Below are 18510 nucleotides of genomic sequence, written 5' to 3'. Positions count from 1 at the left end.
TCGGAATGGATTACGTATTCTGAGATTTTGAAGGCATGACACATAAATGGATTGCAGTTAATCCAATCCAAGATGACGAGTCCATCCTACCTAAATTACATAACTGCAACTGATCCCCCTCCAGATCCTCCCGTTCGGAGACAAACTCGAGGTGGCACTCGGGGGAAAGGTGCAGTCCCCAGTCCGGGCTGGTCTGACTGGACCTCCCTTCCTGCGTGTCCTTCCTCCACGCAGGGCTAAATCCTCTTGTGTAAGACCAGGGATATTTGTTCAATCACCATCAGCTGTCCTAGATTGCATTTACAGATTTTTTCCCCCCTCTTTGCCTCTTCTGACATTCCTGCACCCTGCTCATGTTGTAGCCAGACAGGGCAGTTTATATAATCCCGCGGCTGGGTTCTCCTCACTTCACGTACTTCCTATTATGTTTGTGTTACCAGATTCAACCCAACACACACACACACACAACCGTGCGCTTTTGCTTGGCGGGATCTCAGTGTGGTGACACGCTATCCGGCCTTTCCGGTGACGGCAGAGGCTCCGTGCCAAGGCTGGGGAACACGGCAGCCCCGTGTGCCGGTAGGCGAAGGAGGGGACCCAGGAATCATGGGACGGGCACGTGCAATTCGGGAACCCAGGCGCGGGGATCATGGCCACGGGCTACCCTTTCCACTGACAGGCTGGGCGAAGCCATAGCAGCAGCAGTCCACACGCAGGTGTCTATGGTGCAAAGCAGGCCGCCTACTCCCACACCGCCAACAGTTTACGGCACAGCAATCAATGACCTTGCTGTGTATGTCCAACAGCAGGACCGAAATGCATGTTAAATTTTCAAGTGCACGTCCCCACAGTGACCCAACCAACCGACAAAGTAAACACAGAGCAAACGGGACACATACAAAAACAAGACCTATACTGGCTGGATATGGCCAATGAAACACTCTCAAAGGGTTTGTTTTCTCAAAGTGCAATGCAGGAGATAGGACAAGCAAGGGCTCCGACTGTGTGACCGGTACGTGTGACTTCAGTCATGAACGGAACTCGCGTCGACATGCAAGCGCAGCCACCTTCATTTACAGAGGCCTGCTGTGGCGGCATTCCCAAACACTCCCTTTGCAACAGCAGGGGAAATGTTTTGTATAGCGTCATGCGACAACGTTGTGGAGACGTTTCCAATTTCCGGGATGTGTGGTGTCGGATCAATTTTGACACGAACCCCCTCATATCTTCTTAACCGTGACATGCCTACTATTGAAATACACACCGAGGCATAGTGTCACGTTTCTATCTTTTTAAAGATTTGATCAACCAAGCTGGTTTCATTTGCTACTCTATTGCCTACCCGGGCTTCCTGTGTGATCTCACAACTTCTGATCAACACATTAATGAGGCAGAATCTTAGTGTCGAGCTAAAGCGATGTGAGGTTATTTGCTGCGTTGCAATGAATAGCACCACTCTACCCCACCTCACAGTGGATTATAATTATACAGTAGCATACTACAGTATATTATAGTATGGTATACGAGATCTCCCTATAAATTTCAGGGAATACCATGCAAAAAAGACCAAAATCAGGGATAAGGGGAGAAGGCCATTTTGAATTTTTAACAATCACATATTTGAATTTTGAAAAATCAATACACGGACATCTTCAGCAAAATTCAAAAGGCCACTAGAATTAGGGAGTGTATGAGGGATTAAAAATGACAGCAAGAGTGTGTCTGCACCGTGTATAAATCAGATATCTGAAGAAGAAGAAAACAAGGAAACTAGGAAATGGCAGACGCAGCAATTTCAATCAATAATATCTGAAAAATTACACAAGGCACAAATAAGAAATCTTGTTTGAGGTTACACTGACAGCAATAAAATCTTAAAACCTTGCAGATTACAATGGGTTTGTCTACAATTCGCAATTCCTTTGTTCTATCCAAATCATCAAAAATATAGTGCTTTTAGTACAAATCCATGACAGAGAATGACATATTATATTCTGTATATTACTAAGAAAGTGTTATCCTTCTGTAAACATATGCCGTGGCATCTACCACAATAGGCTGTTTGTTAACCTACTCTCTACCAATAAGATTCTTGAGTGTCCCTTGTGAGACAGAGTTCAGCTGAAAGCACATTAAAGGACTCTGGCTCCGGTTCCATTTGAACCTGCACCTGGGTGAAAGGGGTTTGTTTTCATGTCGGCCGAAGCGCTTTACCTTTCCATCGCGCCCATAAACTACAGCGGGCCTTTTATGCATCACCAATTAGAGTGTTCATTCACGAAGCTCTCACCCTCTTTCTCATCAGGCTACCGCCAGCGTTATACAACACGACACGTTTCCTCAAACACAAAGTAGGCCTAATTGATGTCAGAAGTACATTAAAAACAAAAAAGGGCCGCAGTGTTTTAAGCAGTCGAGCGAAGAGGACAGCCAGCACCTGCTACACAGGATTAAGGACTCTGGGAGAAGATGGGGCCAGAAGAGGTAGGACTCTGATCCTGCCCAATACTCAGGGGTGATATTCCAGAGGGAGTACAAAACTGAACTAGCAAGAGGAAGAGGCCTTTTCTAGTGATTCTGATTTGGTTTTGGGGAAAGGGGGGGGGGGGGGCTTGTTAAAGCAAGCAGTGCACGATCGATATGGTGATGCAAATGTCACAATCTGGTTGCCGCTGTATACTCTGGCCGTTTTCTGAGCGTTGCTCTCCGTGCATCTGTGTGTGAACACACAGGCTGACATGCATTTTATAAATCACTGTGAAACAGATTACGAAACGACGAGCCCTGATCAGAGGTACTTTGGACGTTTTGCCCACTGGGCATGCACCAGCTGTCGGTGATCAATTGTCACAGGTGACTGAATACTAATCAGATGCTGTAGATTACATGTTGATGGCCCACTGGCATGATCCCTCCTTTTCAGTCTGGGATGAATTCCAGAAAGCAGCACAACAAACCCTTACAAAACTGGAGCCCAGACTTCTTAAGTCTTGAAACTGGAGTAAGCTCTGTGGTTATGTATGCTTTTGAACTCTGTGTCAAACAATTCAATCACAACTTAAGCAGCTACTGAGGTCAAATATGGAGCTTGTATTCTTGCAGACCTTGTAGACACAAGCTCCCAATACAATACATTACCGTTTGACCCATTTCGCTATTGTGCATCCGCAGGCTGTCGGACAGAATTTGATCGAGAAATTCAATACACCTAATATCATTTTAATTACACGGATGTCAATGCGATCTGCAGGGAATTGGGTAACAGGCAATGAAATATGCAGTAGCTCACCAGTGTTGACTATCGTATATTATACCATCAATTCATTCAGCACGCAGGGGTGAAAGTGACTGGTAAAAGGAGAGAAATTTTCAACAGCCCAAAAGTGCATTTGTGCTGATGAATTGTTAAATTAAGATTTGGTTCTGTGCACCACTGGCCCAACAAAACAGCCGCTGGTGTGAATGCAGCAAGAGGACATTTTCAGTGAAAACAAGAGGCCACAGAGAATTATCAGGGCATTGCTTTAAACCTCTTATTTTCTTTATACTAAACCATGGCCCAGGAAATCCTTGACAATACAGTTTCAATGCATGAGTACTCATTAAATTAATAGTGTTGTATCTGGTTTAAGAAAAAGAGTTACTACTACTGAATAGTGAGCACTTTCTTGTTTATTTCTTGGAGCGCAGCGGGTCCATTGGTTGACTCGTCGCACCCTTGCCCTTTTCTGCTTTGTTAACAGTTGTAATTAGGAATGGAACATTTCTGTACTTATACGCACTCAAAGAACACCATTTTCTACCTTTCTGGGACATAGTGTCATCTGGGCTCTGTGTACTGGCTGACATACTCCAGGTCCTTAAAACCCAAATTAGATTACATGCCTTGATCTTTTTGCTGAAGAGGTGCTCTGGTCCAAGCTTGCATATCTTGCATTTCATATACAGCCATTACATAGATGGACATTTAATAGAGAACCCTGGGTTAAATAACTTTCTGGGGAATGGCTGTAACCTACAGAGGACCCCAACCTTTTGTATATGGGAATAAACTATTAAACCTTGTCACCAGGAATTAAATTTGTTAAATAGCTACATACTACTGATTCTTTGTTACACTGACACAGTACATATAGCACACTGGCAAAGATAAAGAAGGACAAACAAACCCATTACATATCTGGAGGTGGGGTGGTGACGAATGAAAAAGGAGTCAATCATCTATTAAAACAAGAACATCTCCAACTGATTAAAAGCGCCCGAGGCTCTGTGCATCAGCAAGCCAAAAACAACGTCATTTAGAGTGCGTTTAATGGACTTGTTGTCCAAAGCTTGCGCAGGCTGTCTCATTTGGTCTGCTGCGAACAGCCTATTTGTATGTTAAAACGTTCCGCTGGAACAGGTCCTACGCTTTCGACGTCAGGTAGATAAGGCCACTTCAGAGCAAACCGACCGAAAGACTACCCGGGGGTCTCTGCTAGTATCAGTTCTCAAAAAAAAAAAAAAAACAACGGAAAACGGGCAACATCTCACATTCAAGACCTACATCCACGCCCCCCTCGTCAGATAAGCTCTACATTTTGACAATCCCTGCGCGACGGGGATAGAGAACACCACGCGACCATAAGTACTGTCATCCAAAGGCCATCTTTGAAGCGCATACGGGCCTTCCCAAGCCCAGCTCCCTCCCGTAAATGTTTCGCACGGTGTTAGCTAAACGTAGTACCCATTTCACCATCCGACCATGATCTTAATCAGAGTTGCTACACGAATACTGCAAAACGCAGACGTCTCCCGTTGCACTGTCACGTGTCCCGGACCAAGCCTAGGCCATAATAACAAAATTGGTTCGAAATGGGAGTGGCTGTTCATTTTCCCTTTAATTCGACTTTTGGCTATCACAATGTACCAGATTATCAATACTGCGTATCAAAATATACCTAGACAGCAGAAGTCCAAACAATTATAGCTAAATGAACTGATTGATATGTTTTCTAGTATTTGCTTTTTCAGTAATTGTTTTAAATCAACTCGGCTATTCATTCAATCGTACCATACACAATACTGTAAAAACAATACCATTGTGCGTACTAACGACTAGCCTGTAAGCACAGCTCGTATAATGATTACTGGAATAAAGCAACGCAATTGAAATTGGCGTTTTTCTTTTTTGCAGTTTCAAGTCAAATTTGATCACAGACTGCCGATGAGGAATAGGAAAAACAACTAAACCTTGAGAAAACGGCCTACACAAAAACACAACCTTCTCGAATCCTGTCATGGGTGGATCTATCATCGCATCCATAACATGACACAGAGCGTTGAATACTTTACGGTTGCTGGTATGGTAAATATGATGTTTTTCGACGTTGCATAAAATGAAATCGGTTCCAACAACAAAGCAGAATTTTGCAGGCAAGGTAACACTAAAGTCAAATAAATGCCCTCTAACCACTTCTCGAACATTGGATAATGTTTTGTATCATTTAACAATATAACAAATATGGACCGAAATGTAACTAAATAGACATACTCAGTGAGACAAAAAATACATACATACAGCTAGCCTGCTACCATGTTTTGCTTGCTTCTGTAGCTACCATAATTAAGCGCTATCCCTCCATCTGTGCACGCAGCGGCTAGCTACAACAAATGTGCAAATGTCATCATTTAAAAAACACAGGTTTTTAATACACACAGCCTTTGGATTGTGTGCATACTACTTGCGGTCATGAAACGAAGCGAGCGAGCTTCGTTCCCATTTGAGCACATACAGAGTTAACACAGCTAGCTACATACAGTAACGTAAAATAGATGTAGCAAGCTAGGTAGCTATGTGCACAGCTACCCATATTTTACCCGCAGTGCATCCATAGCGCAATCACAGCCAATACAACATCCTTGTCATGTGTTGTTTTATGACAATTATAAAATTAAACTACTGTCTCCCCTGCATGCCACCCCCCTACACTGTCGAATAGATATGATTAGGTAACATTACACTTATAATCTGCACAGTAAAGTAATTTCACTTACGTGGTCCGAGTTCCGTTCGTTCCCAGACGGTAGTGCTGAGCGAGAAGACATTGTCCCTGAGTGTCCCTACTTTTAGAGCTATAAATGATTTATGTTTATATATATATTTACAGGATTAAATTCCACCGCAAATAACAGTCGACATTGGCCGCTCCGCAGCCGAGCCAGTGCTCCAAGGCAATCAATGCCTTATCCCGCCGGCGAATCGGTGTGGGAGAGTCGTATCCTCTGCCCGTAGCAGCAGCGACTGGTATCCTCAGACGATCCGCATTTTCAGCGATGAAACAGCTACGGCAGCAGCAGCAGCAGCGACAAAATTAGACAAATTGCATTGCCAACTAAGATCCGTTCATGTTTGGCCAGAGTCTACTGTATAAACGCGAGTATCAAGACTGTGCGCATCATTCTGGCATAAAAAAACAACCAAGAGAAATCTCACCACCGTTTATCATATCATAGCTAGTCAGCTGAGATAATATTGGCCAAAACACTTTCTCTCTACCCTTAATTCAATTTGTGTTGAAAAGATAGCAAGCTAGTTAGCTAGCCTGGAAACGAAAAGGCAAAATTGACGGATAAAAACAATAAATGTGAACGAAAGAAGCTAACGCTACGCTAAGAATTAAATAAATCTCTCCCGCAGAAAAAAATACCCACGTTGAGGAAATATTTGTCGATATAGCTACATTTGTTTTCGGGAAAATAAATAAATAAATAAATACAAAAACATCGATTTATACCTATGTTCTAAAAAAGAAAACATGTGAACTGTACAGGCTAACTAGCTATAGCAACAACGAAGCTAACGCTCTGCTACCCTGTGAAGCTAGGCTCTGGTTTGGGGGTAAACAAACATCCCCGTTTCAGAAACGCACCCCCATAAGGGGAAGCTAATCGGTTAAGAAACAGCCGTCCCCCACCCCCCAAAAATGACTGAATTTGAACAGTTCAGTTAAAAAAATCTACATCCCGAAATCGTATGACACTTAGGAGAAGGAAGGACGTCAGGAGAAAGAAAAGGCAGGGCTGCAGTGGACGCTCTCACACACCCATCCCCCATTTTCTTAAAGAGACAATCCCTTCATTCATCCATCTGCACCAGCACTGCTGCCGGCCACACGTACAGTTGGCACTAGCTATATCCTGCCAAACCGTTCTGCATCACTCAGCCACTGCAGGTAACGCGCCTCGTTGGTATCAAACGCTTTCCACATCCTAAAAGCAGAGAAGATGAAACGTGTCTTTGATGGAAATGAGAAAAACGTAATCCAGTGACAACAAATTATAATTTTTCAAGCAGTTATTAGATTTGCAATGTTTTCACTGATTTTGGAATTAGCTAAGTAGCTTACTGGTTTAAAGTTAACCCGCTGCTGCGGTTAAACTGCGCTGTTAGCTTGTCATAAAGTGTGAAAGATGTTAAATCATGAATTCATGCACTGAAAACATGGCTTAGAAAACAGTTTTCACACTAAGCTAAAACCTTACTAAACTTGTCTCGAAACACAGCTTTGTGCTTTATTATGTGATCCTGTTGTACAAGAGGGAAAATTGCAGTCCAATGTAAAATATGGTGCCAAACCACCCCTCATTTTGTTGAAGCTCTGTAAGACCAAAGTGTGCACAACATGATCATGCAGAAAATGTATTACTTTTATATGTACAATACAAATATCTGATGTTATATACTACATATCATGTTTTTTTTCTCCAAAACCTCATGCCCATAGGATGAGTGGAAGGAGGTGCACTGTGGACCACACTGCCATAATTGCTGAGAGTATGAATCAGTATCAGCCCCAATCTGTTTTTGGTCTCAGTATGGTGCTGGGTTAGACCAATTGCAGCGTCAGCATTTCTGACCCGAGTCACCGGTCACAAGCGAAACATTCTGCACACTCACAGCTCCCATCCTTTTCACGCTGGGTTTGCTTATTGCTTCACATTCAGATATGTGCAGAAATCAATAATGGTTTATCTAATTCAGTACCTCCATGTCTGCATTTGCAAATTTCACAGGGACAGACGTACTTCACCACTGGGTTTGGCTGTCTTTTCGTAAATGATCACATTCCGGGCCTTTTTTTTAACGTTGTTCATTGACTGTTTATTGAGCTTACACGTGGATCTAAGCAGCAGTGAGTTTTTGGAATGGGTAACTATCAGAGCACAAAAATGAGCAAAGCCTGCTCCATTACTTAGCAACACCCGATTGTCAAGTAGATTTTTCGGAATTTTTTTTGGAGGTATGTTGTAGAAATGCTTCATTTGGGGCCTGCCAATTAGCAATTTCCAATATCTAGAATGGCTTGCATGTGGAGGCAGGTAATGTTTTTTCCACAGTTGGGATTGGGGTGTGGGCTGGGATGTGATTGCAACTGATGTGTGCATGCAAAGCAGGTCAGAGAGATCGATCCGAACCCAGCCTGGTCACCGTGGCCCTATCTGAACCTGCAGCGCCGATCCGTGCTTCAGATGCAACCCACTCCATTACTAAGGTTGTATGAGGGTTTCAGCTCCCACAGAGATCTGAACAAGGGCCCTGCTTTAAGGTTTCACTCTTCTGTATAAAGGGCCATAGCCACATTCCCTGAAATATGACCACTTCTCATTTAATAGTCCCATAAAAGGCAGTCGGTGCTCTGTAGCTCTAATGACCTAAGTGTCCTCATAATGGAGCCAAACATTCGGAAGTGAACATACATCACAATGATGTTCTCAAATGATCCCGTGGCATTGGCCATGCTGCGGCAATGTTGCATCAGCATTGCGAGAATGTTTTTTCGTCCACTCAGCCTGCATTGACTCGTAGCGTCCCTTGACCACCCCAGGGAATTTTTGGTACCAACCCACCCCCCCCCCCCCCCCCCCCTTTGCTTTTGTCCTCCTTCCTCCCTGCAGGAGACAGACAGCCCCAGAGAGGCTGCGCACTGTTATCCTTACAATGTTCGGAAGAGACTAACCTGGGGCAATGACACCGTGGCGCTCCTCTGTAATTTCCAAACTGACTTATACACTCTGGCCACTAAATTGATCCAAGAATTGAATTAGCAATGCAATGCTTTCCGCTCCGCCCTAAGTGACATGTAGTGAGCAGGCACAATATGGCTGCCACATCACCCAGGTGGGTGAGGCACATTGGCGGCAGATGGGGAGAGGCACCCGCTTCCTCATAGATTTTTGGAGGAAAGGCAATATTTCCTATGTGTTTATTCACATCATATCCGATTTTGGAGAACCAACCCAATGGCAAAGTGCATCACTCCTCCACATAGACTAAAATCTGAAGACCGCAATCGTTTTCCCTTCCGAAAGCATTCGTCTTGTTTGGTTCTCCTTTAGTGTCTCTGGTAAATATTCTTAAAAACATCTCTGGCTTGGAGCTTTCTGTGCCCTTGTGATAACACATTTAGCCCACTGTAGTTCTCACGTGGAAGCTTGCACTGAGTCCATGGTCTGTGTCCCACAGATTGGAACGAGGAGGGGGGGGCCCGGAATACTATATGGAGCAGCCAAGTTACCAACCACTGGGAGGCCAGGCTGGCAAGCCTGCCCAGCCAAAAGACCAGCTGTCCCAGTACAACCGAGCAGATCGTCACTACACGTTCTGAGGGGCACCTGGCTCCGTGTCACACGACAAGCCTGGTTACAAACACCCCTCGGTTCTCAGATCAGAACATGGGGCTTCCCCACCGCTAACGTTCTGTGGTCCAGCTGGACAGGAGCCCAATGAAAGTCAATCTCAGAAAAGTATGGCTCTCCGTCATTTCCTGCCTCGCCATCACCATCTCTGACCGCAAAAGGGCAGCACAGCCCTCAATAACAGATGCATCCTCAGGTTGTCCTGTTGGTCACGCTAGTTCAGCTACTGACCTTACTGAGGTTCTAAGTCAAATGAGCCTGCAGGACTGGAAGCCATTGTCATGGGGTCACTGGTGTGGATAAGTTTATCCTTCCCTTTTTTGGCAAATGGGTGGTGGGGTGTGGTCTGTGTGACCCCCATGGTCAGGGAAACTGTCATACATATATCACCTCACAGGGCGCTAACAAGCTTGCCATAGCCGAGCCGAGCACTGTCTATATCCCATCCACCCCCCCACCCCACCCATGCAGGCAGTGTAGTATGCCCATGTTTTCTGCTGCAAGTAAAGCATCTCCTTTACCCGATTTAGATCTTTAAGTTACACTTGCTATTTGTGTTAGCCTTTTATGACAAACATACTTTGGGAGTGGAGGTGGGCGGAGGGGGCAGGGGCAGGCATCCCCCCTCCGTCTTAACTCTTTGAGTCACGTCTACAATTTAGTCACCCTTGGTAATTCGATACCCACCAGCCCCCGCCCCCCATCCTCCTCTCCCTCCTTCAACATGTGTGGTAATCCCTAATCTGGTCACAGGATTACGAGGGCTGGAGCCAGAGTGCCTGTCTCGGACCGCCCTCCTATTCTTATGCTTGGGCACCTGTTTGACCCTGAGCCTCAGTGCGGGGCTGCACGGTCGCGGTTCACGGTCACGATTCGCCCTGTCCGTTCTGCACCCTCTCTGCCAGACAGCCGGACGGGCAAGGCTGTCATGTTTCATGTTTGGACAGCGGCGGCAGCGGGTCAGACAGTGCCTGGAACAGTTGTGAAGATACACAAAGGACAAAATTGCGCTGGCCTTCTGAGCACTGGCTAGGACCTTTGCATGCATAGCTAGCGATCCTTAGGAAGATAGCCAAAAATACAACAAAATTCTGTTCTCTTTATAACCCACAGTGGATAATATTGGGGTCATGTGACATTGTAAAATGTGTTCTCAATGAAAAAATATTACAATTGGACAAATTGCTAAAAAGAGTATTCCAAATATATCTCTTCTCTCCAGTTATTTTTTGAGAATATATATTGCCAAATTAGGTAATCAAATTCAAGTATGGCTGCTAGTGAACAGAATTTGAAATATATTTCAGTTTTTTAAAAATGATCATAATCTGTCTGGAAGGTCTGTGTTAGGAAATGTCAGTGAATAAATTATTTTTGAGTGACAGTCTAAGAACTTATGTAGAGGAAACTGAAAGATGAATAATTTTAATGCAAAATAGGATTATTTTATAATGATTAGCAACTGTACCTTATCTGTAAAATTCCTGCCTGAAATGTTGTTTTTTAATTTTATTAAGATAAGGTTTCATGAGCAAGACGCATTTACTGAAAAATCTCTGGAAGCTGATTATGCTGTCGTCATATTACGGGTTAGTGTAGATTCGTTCAAACAGCTATCTGGTAGCGCCATCTTGTGGATTAAGGTTTAATGGCACAATAATTATGTCCCTCTACTTATTGATGATCATTTGCTGAATTTTAGAGTTGTTTCTTTCATGAGCACAGTCGATTCAAAATGAAAATATAAATATTACAGAATAAAGCAATAATGAGAATAATTCAAATGAATTCATGATCTAAGGTTAAAATAAACAATAATAATGTGAGAAATCATAAAATGTTGCCGTCTATGTAGGAGACAATGATGACTCAAAGTGATGTTTTTGTGTCCCTTGTGGCGAAAATTAAAAGCCACACACACAACCATGAGCGCACCTATCTTCTCTACCTGTGCTCCAGTTGTTATTAATGTGTAATGTATTTTTTGAGTCGTCAGTTTTAAATTATGATGATATGTTTTGGGAAGCTAATAAACTACATTAGCATTATTTCATCTGTTAATTACCAGTCTATTCAGTTAAATGAAGCTAGCTGCTCGTTGCAAATATTGCACCAGAAGGTTTAGCTATTTTTCTAAGAAAGACCCAGTGAATACGTTTTCCAGTCAATATTTTAGAAGTTATCAGGCCATCATTAAGAGGTTTATACTTTTTCATGTTAGGTTGTTGACAGACATTTTCCTTGTCAAATTTTCTTTGTCTTTTCTATTGTCTAAACTTTGCAAGAACAGACAGCGTTGTTAAAATGAGGTCATTGATTGGGAAAGTAAGATAGAAAGAAAGAGTGGCTGTGGTTAAAAAGAAATGGTCCGCCTACTAACCAAGAAAGTGATGGCTAGGCACCATTTCCTGTGTTCTCAAATAAGCTGCTAAATGTTGAAAAGGAAGAGTAAGCAGGAAGTGTAAAAATTGCATCTTTTTAGAACAGCTTCTACTTTGCAAACAAAGGTCAAGTTTGAGCAATTAAACATTATTATCAAAGCTTTTCGCTAATGTGATGCAATCAGGGGTTGAACTAGAGAATAATAAGCACCAGTACCGTGTCTTTTAGGACCATCAAATTCTTGTAGCTGGAATCAGTTATGTGAAGACAAGGGACATACACAATCTGAATTTTAGTGTGTTTGTGTGTGGTAAATTCTGATGAATTATTTTTCTAACTCAGCTAAAAAATGAAGCAGGCTCTTTTTCAGACAGAAAGATCAGAAAGACAGAATTGTAAATTTGGTAACGTTTACCATTCGTATCCACAGAGAAGGTCCTTTCAAAAGGCTTTTCAGTCTGTTGTTGATTCAACAGGCTGGGTTACTGATGGTAGCCAAACGCGCAGTCGTATACTAGAGCCAATTACTTCATAGGGACTAAAACTATGCTCTTCCATAACCTTTTAACAAAAAGAGATCAGATCCTCTGCGTAGACTGTGACTTCAAAATATTTGTGTCTAATTTAGTGATGTCTAATAGTGAGCACTTTGCCACTCAGTTACCTGTCCAGCTATATCACATTTTCTAAACCAGTCACTGCCTCCACAGACCCACTTGTGAACAGCCATAATGCAATTCTACAACATCCTCTGGATACAGTTGAGCCACTTAAATTCACCTTATTTTTTGGACCCTACAAGCACTACCAAAGATAATCCATTTTTTGTTGGCACAGTTACTCAATACACTAATAAATGTTATAATTTAGAAATTTTAAATGGTAGTAAAAAGTAAAGAGCAAAAAACTGGACATTTCAGCCATCCTAATCCAGTCAATACTTTGCATGCTTACCATTGATATTATTCAGTCTTTTCAGTAAAAAATTATAACATTGGAAAACAAGTACATGCAGTTGTTCCTGCAAATACACTAAACACAACAGATATGTGCACAATAGCACAAGTTGTTCTGATGGACCAGAGAAATTGTTACAGACAAGAACAAGAACTATCCCACAATAATTATCTCCTCAAAATCCTCTATTTGGGTCAGTTTCTCACAAAGGCATCTCTGTGTTTGGACTGTCACAATTTGTCCTAAATGTGGATGACTTAACTCCAGAAGAGGAGAGTGATCTGGGTGTAATATGAGATGGTGATGTCTCCATGGAATCTCATGTAATAAACATAACCACAAAAACATTTTTTTCATCTTGAAAACACAGCAAAATCAAGAGGCTTCTTATCCATCGATGATGGAGAGAATGTGTGTCTTTGTTTCCTCGTGATTTGATTATTGCAGTGCCTTACTGTCTGGCAGCCCACACCGTATTTGGTCTAATCTTCAATTAGTCAACAATGCTGCTGTAAGGATTTTAACTGAAAAAAATGACCACATAATGCCTGTCTTAGCGTCCCCTCTACAAACTGGCATTATTGAGCAGACTTTAAAACTCTGCTCCTTATCTACAAAGCGCTAAATAGGCTGGCACCAGCATACCTGAGCAAGCTCATTATTTCACATCATCCAGACAGACCCTTACGGTTTCAGGAAGAAAATTTAAAAAGCCCAAAATTGCCTGCAAGGCATTTTCTTGCAGGGCCCTAAAATAAGCGAATGATTTGCATAATCAAGTTGACCTCATAGATTGTCAATATTTAAAGGCATTAAAGTCCCATCTGTTTAGACCAGCTTGTGTTTATCTATCTTGATGTGGTGTGGCCCTTTTTTACTCACACCTGCTACCTCCACCAAAGGTTAGCAGCTGCTGTGGTTCCCTATCAACACTTTAGCTGTGGTTGAATTTTTATGAATGTACAGGTATTATACCCCCTATAATCAATCACCCCCACCTCCTCCCCTTCCCCTATCCTGGCATTGTTGAGACCCTACATCCACTTGAACATGTCCATGTTTTGGATCCATGCAGGGCAGTCACTGAGATCATGGCTGTAAAGTATACCCCCACAACCCCGCAAGGCGGAGGGGGGCCCGCAGTCCAAACGGGCCCTGCCCCTGCCTGTCAACAACTATTATGATAAGAATTAAAAAAAAAGTTTTTATTATACCTGGACAGCTCCCGCAATCACAGCTGTCATAGGATCAGCACCTTGACAGCGGTTGTGACACTTTATAGTTTGCAATGTCAAAAAGCTCTAACAATTTAAAATTTACTCAATACAATTAACTCCATAAGGTGTCCAGTGTTATAAAGTCTGTTAAATTTCATTGTGCATTTGAAATGATAAGTATCCTTACTATGAAAGATGTTAAAATTCACCTGCTCTGTGCTGCAGGAAAGGGGCCCACTTAGGGTTAGCTGCGGGGGGCTCACGTGTTTGCGTTACGGTGCTGAATGAGATCACACATCCTTTTCATTGCCTACTGTACTCCAGGCTCCTGCAAGACACTCAAGACCACATCATTGCAGAGGCTCTGCTCTGCACTGCATGCTGTGTCTGCTCCCTTCTGCTTCAGCTGTCAATATCTGATAACACTGCAGACTGTGGCAGCTCCCCAGTTGGAATAATTCTGTTGTGCGCCTGTGTGGTTAACGCAGGCCTATAGTTTTGTCGAGGATTTATCTTTGGTTCTTGCTTGGAAAATTTCCATTTCCCTTGACTAACATCTGCAAAACATCTGCAACTTTTTATCCCTCCCCTCAAGAACAAATAATTGGTATCATTGACATAATTTACATAATGCTGTTTATATAATATATTAATGTATGTGAGGTGTTCCTATAAAACATCTCATTATCTGGACCAGGGAATGCAATTTGTGAAGCCCCCTCTGACAACTCTTGTCAAGACCACTTCTTCAATTAAAATGTGAATGATTTGATTAATCTGTTGGCACACTCATTGGATATACAAACATACAGCAAGGAGATATCTATTTTATAAAGGTTCATATTCACTGACAACAGCACAATTAAATTCACAACTAAAAAATAAAAGAACCTAATCTCACCTCTTCAGCCGTGCCCATGTGCGTTGCTGCCTTTGTTTATAAAACAAGAAAGCAAAACTATACCAACCCAAATCTTCCGATCCAAGTTCAATGCGGTGCTTTCTCCTTTTCACTCTTGCTCTTCTTTTTTCAGAGGAGGTGTACACCTTGGAGTCTCCGTTTCCGTGCATATGGCACAGGGCTTGTACTCTGTGGAATATTGCTGCACAGATTCCGTACCGGTCTTGCTAGCTCTGACAGCAAAGAATCAACCTTGTGAAGTTGTAAAGAAATCACATACAGAGGAGGTACTGTAGAGGGATTGCAGTGTCTTGTAGGATGTGACACCGGTATGCTGACGACTGTCTGGAAAATGAAGATGGGCATAAGAGAGCACACAGGATCTACATTCAATGTGCTCTTACCTTCTATCCAGGACGTGTAAATTGCATACATGGATGCACACACATATAATACCTCTCGCAGACATATGAGAGAACTTGCATCGCTTGCTGGCGCTCCTCACTGGAACCCTCAGTTATTGCACAGGATGTGTTGAGACCACAGACCGCAAACACAGTTGAAATTGTGTTTTTCAATGAACTTATTCAGCAATTTCTGTGTACAAACATGTCAAGCTACTTAATGCATGCAAAACATAAATTCTAAATAACCAGGGTCTCAAACCAACTGTGTCATCTTCTGACGATGACTGGATGCCCACAGTGGAATCCTTTTGCCAAGGCCCTTGCGCAGAGGTTGTTGGGGTTGCGATTGTTTGCTTTTTTAAGCTGTGGACTTGCAGTATCACCAAAGCACCATTGCATGATCTACGCATTACCTGTTGCAAATATACATACTGGGAATTGAATAAGAACACTGAAATTGAATGGGCTGTCCTACTAACCTGTTAACCTTTAAGTGATGATGTTCAAACATGACCATAACTAAAGGGCGGTCTTCCCTGCCACAATCATTTATGCTTTTTTAGATATATATTTAAAAATATATTAAACATATATTTGAAAACACTTGAATACAGCTAAACCTCCAAGATACTGAAAACATATTCAGCCTAAGGGCAGTCAGCTGTTTGGCTATTTGTTGTGTAGCCATATGAATCTGTATCTGAAATCTATGCATTGAACCAAGGTTAGATGGTGTAGAAGTAAACATTTGTAAGGAATCAGTCCTCAGGGTGGTCATGGTTACTTCTGTAGGACAAACTGAATTGGGCTTAACTACCGGTGCTTTACAGGTATGGGGTGTGCCTTGTAACTTGACATACGATGTACTGTACTTGCCATAGCAACTACTTTAAATAATTGCCGGCGAAAACAATTGCACTTGTTTACAATTGCACATTACTGTGATCGGTGGATTAGAATGGAATTGTTTCCTCACTCCGATGTGGCATGCGCTTCAAGAAAATGTCAACAGTTTCAGACTAAACTTTCAGCTAAACAATTAAACAGCAGACATCTCAAACATGAGATGCTGTGTCTGAACAAGTTCAAAAATAGGTTTGAAACAACTGACACATTGACACTTTGGAGTAAAACCGCTGCTCCACCTTATTGATGTATGCCATATCACAACTTGTTAATGTTGAATTGTGGATGACCTACATACAAGGTGAAATCTGCTTGTTCTATTTCTCATTGGCAGATACTTATCAGGTCTTATCAGGTGAATCTACAATTAAATCAAATCAACAACTGCACAAATACATTTTTGGATTTTAAGAGCCAACCAAGAGGAAGTCCCCTTTGAGACGAGGCTTGCTTGGTAGTTTCCATTTCCCTTGAAAGTCATCTCCACTCCATACACTGTGTCGAGAGAAACCTCTCGCCAATATCCTGACACAGACAAAACCGTCACAATGCTGAAAGTTGTCACCCGCAAGCCTGCTGACGGGGCTTCTTGGGCCATCATTCTGAGAAAGCCACCTTCGCACGCGTGTCACATCCTGGGACCACGTCGCGTTGAAAAGAGAGGCGAGCATGTTAGCGCACTTCACTCAGCACGTTCTCCTACCACAAGAAACAAATCTCACTCTCGCTCCACAGTGGTGAGTTTCCCCCATCCCCACAGCAACCGTTATTATTATAACGACTAATTAATTTCTGCTATGGCTTGCTGTATGTTTTTGATTTTATGTTTGCTGCATATTTACTCTGTCTTCAATAACTTTGTCTGGCCCATGTTGTGAATTTAAAGTATTGAATGAAAGCTGGTGCAATGTACTGTTGATGCAACTCAATAGGAGTTGCACGGTTTTAGCTGCATTGTTTTAGAAATGAGCCACATCATAACAATGGCTTGAAACTGAATTATAAATATCTAATTATGCATGTAATGTAAAACTGGTGGTGATAATTTTCTAATTTCAAAGCAGAGAGGAATTTTTTGCTTGCAGTACTATACCTCATCTTAAATGTGTCCATACACAGGGCATGCTAATTGGCTACACCTGCTCTCAAAGGCAACAACATCTGTCTGTTAAGATCTGTTCATAGATACTGTTATTCCCACTATTACATATATTTGTGCACTTGGGAAACCTAAGCGCTGCCGTAATACATAAGCATTGATGGGAAAAAAGTTACAGGCTACTGTTTAATTCAAACTGGAGTCTGATGACACCATTCACAGTGCTTTTGAGTAACCTTTCATATAATAAAAGTATGGTAAACATGCTGAAATGCCCAGGAAATGCACAACATATCTCTGTGAAGATATGTTTGAGCAACAAAAAATGTTTGACTGGAGGAATATAAAATGTACTCAGATGGCATAGTTAAAAAACAATGAAGCTACAGGACATTGCCCCTTTAAGTACTGAAACAGTTGCTTTAAATGTTTAAAGAGTTTTGTGGTGAATTTAAAAGAAAAACATGAAAAACTATTCATAACTAGTATGTTATGAACTGAATTGATAGTGGGGTGAAAGGATATCAAACTTAGAAGAAAGTCCACATTGTCATTAAAACTATCACTGGAAAGTAAAAAATCAGCAGTTTAGCAAAAAAAAAAACCTGAGCTGCCTTTGCCAGGTGGAAAAACAAATTTCTATCCTAAACTTTGGCATTTTCTTGTTTTATAGACACTATAGACACTGTGATCATGCTGGGGCTTTTGAGTGTGATTCTGACTGTGACCTCCATGACTGGTGGCTGCCCAGATCCCTGTGAATGCTTGGACAATTCCACAGTTAGTTGTCCAGATAAGAAGCTTGAGAAACTTCCTTCCTTACCGCCGGGGGTCAAGGAGCTCTATGTTGCCCACAACCTCATCCAATCCCTACCCTCCAGTGGGCTGGAGGAGCTCCAGGTACTCGACCTGACCAAGAACCGGCTCAACATTAGCTTGTCTGGCACCTCCTTCCTCCCAGAC

General features: G+C 42.3%; 1 protein-coding gene across 4 annotated transcripts in view; it reads right to left on the bottom strand.

Annotated features, from left to right (window-relative positions):
* The window catches only part of mark4 (microtubule affinity regulating kinase 4), a 55464-nt gene extending 48802 nt beyond the window's left edge, over positions 1-6662 (bottom strand). For all 4 annotated transcript variants that reach the window (XM_036537284.1, XM_036537285.1, XM_036537286.1 and 1 more), the window contains exon 1: positions 6037-6662. In XM_036537284.1, coding sequence (XP_036393177.1) covers positions 6037-6087 — 51 coding nt within the window. In that variant the 5' untranslated portion in view covers positions 6088-6662. The remainder of the gene's footprint in view (positions 1-6036) is intronic.
* Between the last annotated feature and the right edge of the window lie 11848 nt (positions 6663-18510).

This window comes from Megalops cyprinoides, chromosome 9 (genome assembly GCF_013368585.1).
Source record: "Megalops cyprinoides isolate fMegCyp1 chromosome 9, fMegCyp1.pri, whole genome shotgun sequence".
Taxonomy (NCBI): domain Eukaryota; kingdom Metazoa; phylum Chordata; class Actinopteri; order Elopiformes; family Megalopidae; genus Megalops; species Megalops cyprinoides.
The sequence above is the reverse complement of the archived record's forward strand: the minus strand, read 5'-3'. Positions and strand labels throughout refer to the sequence as shown.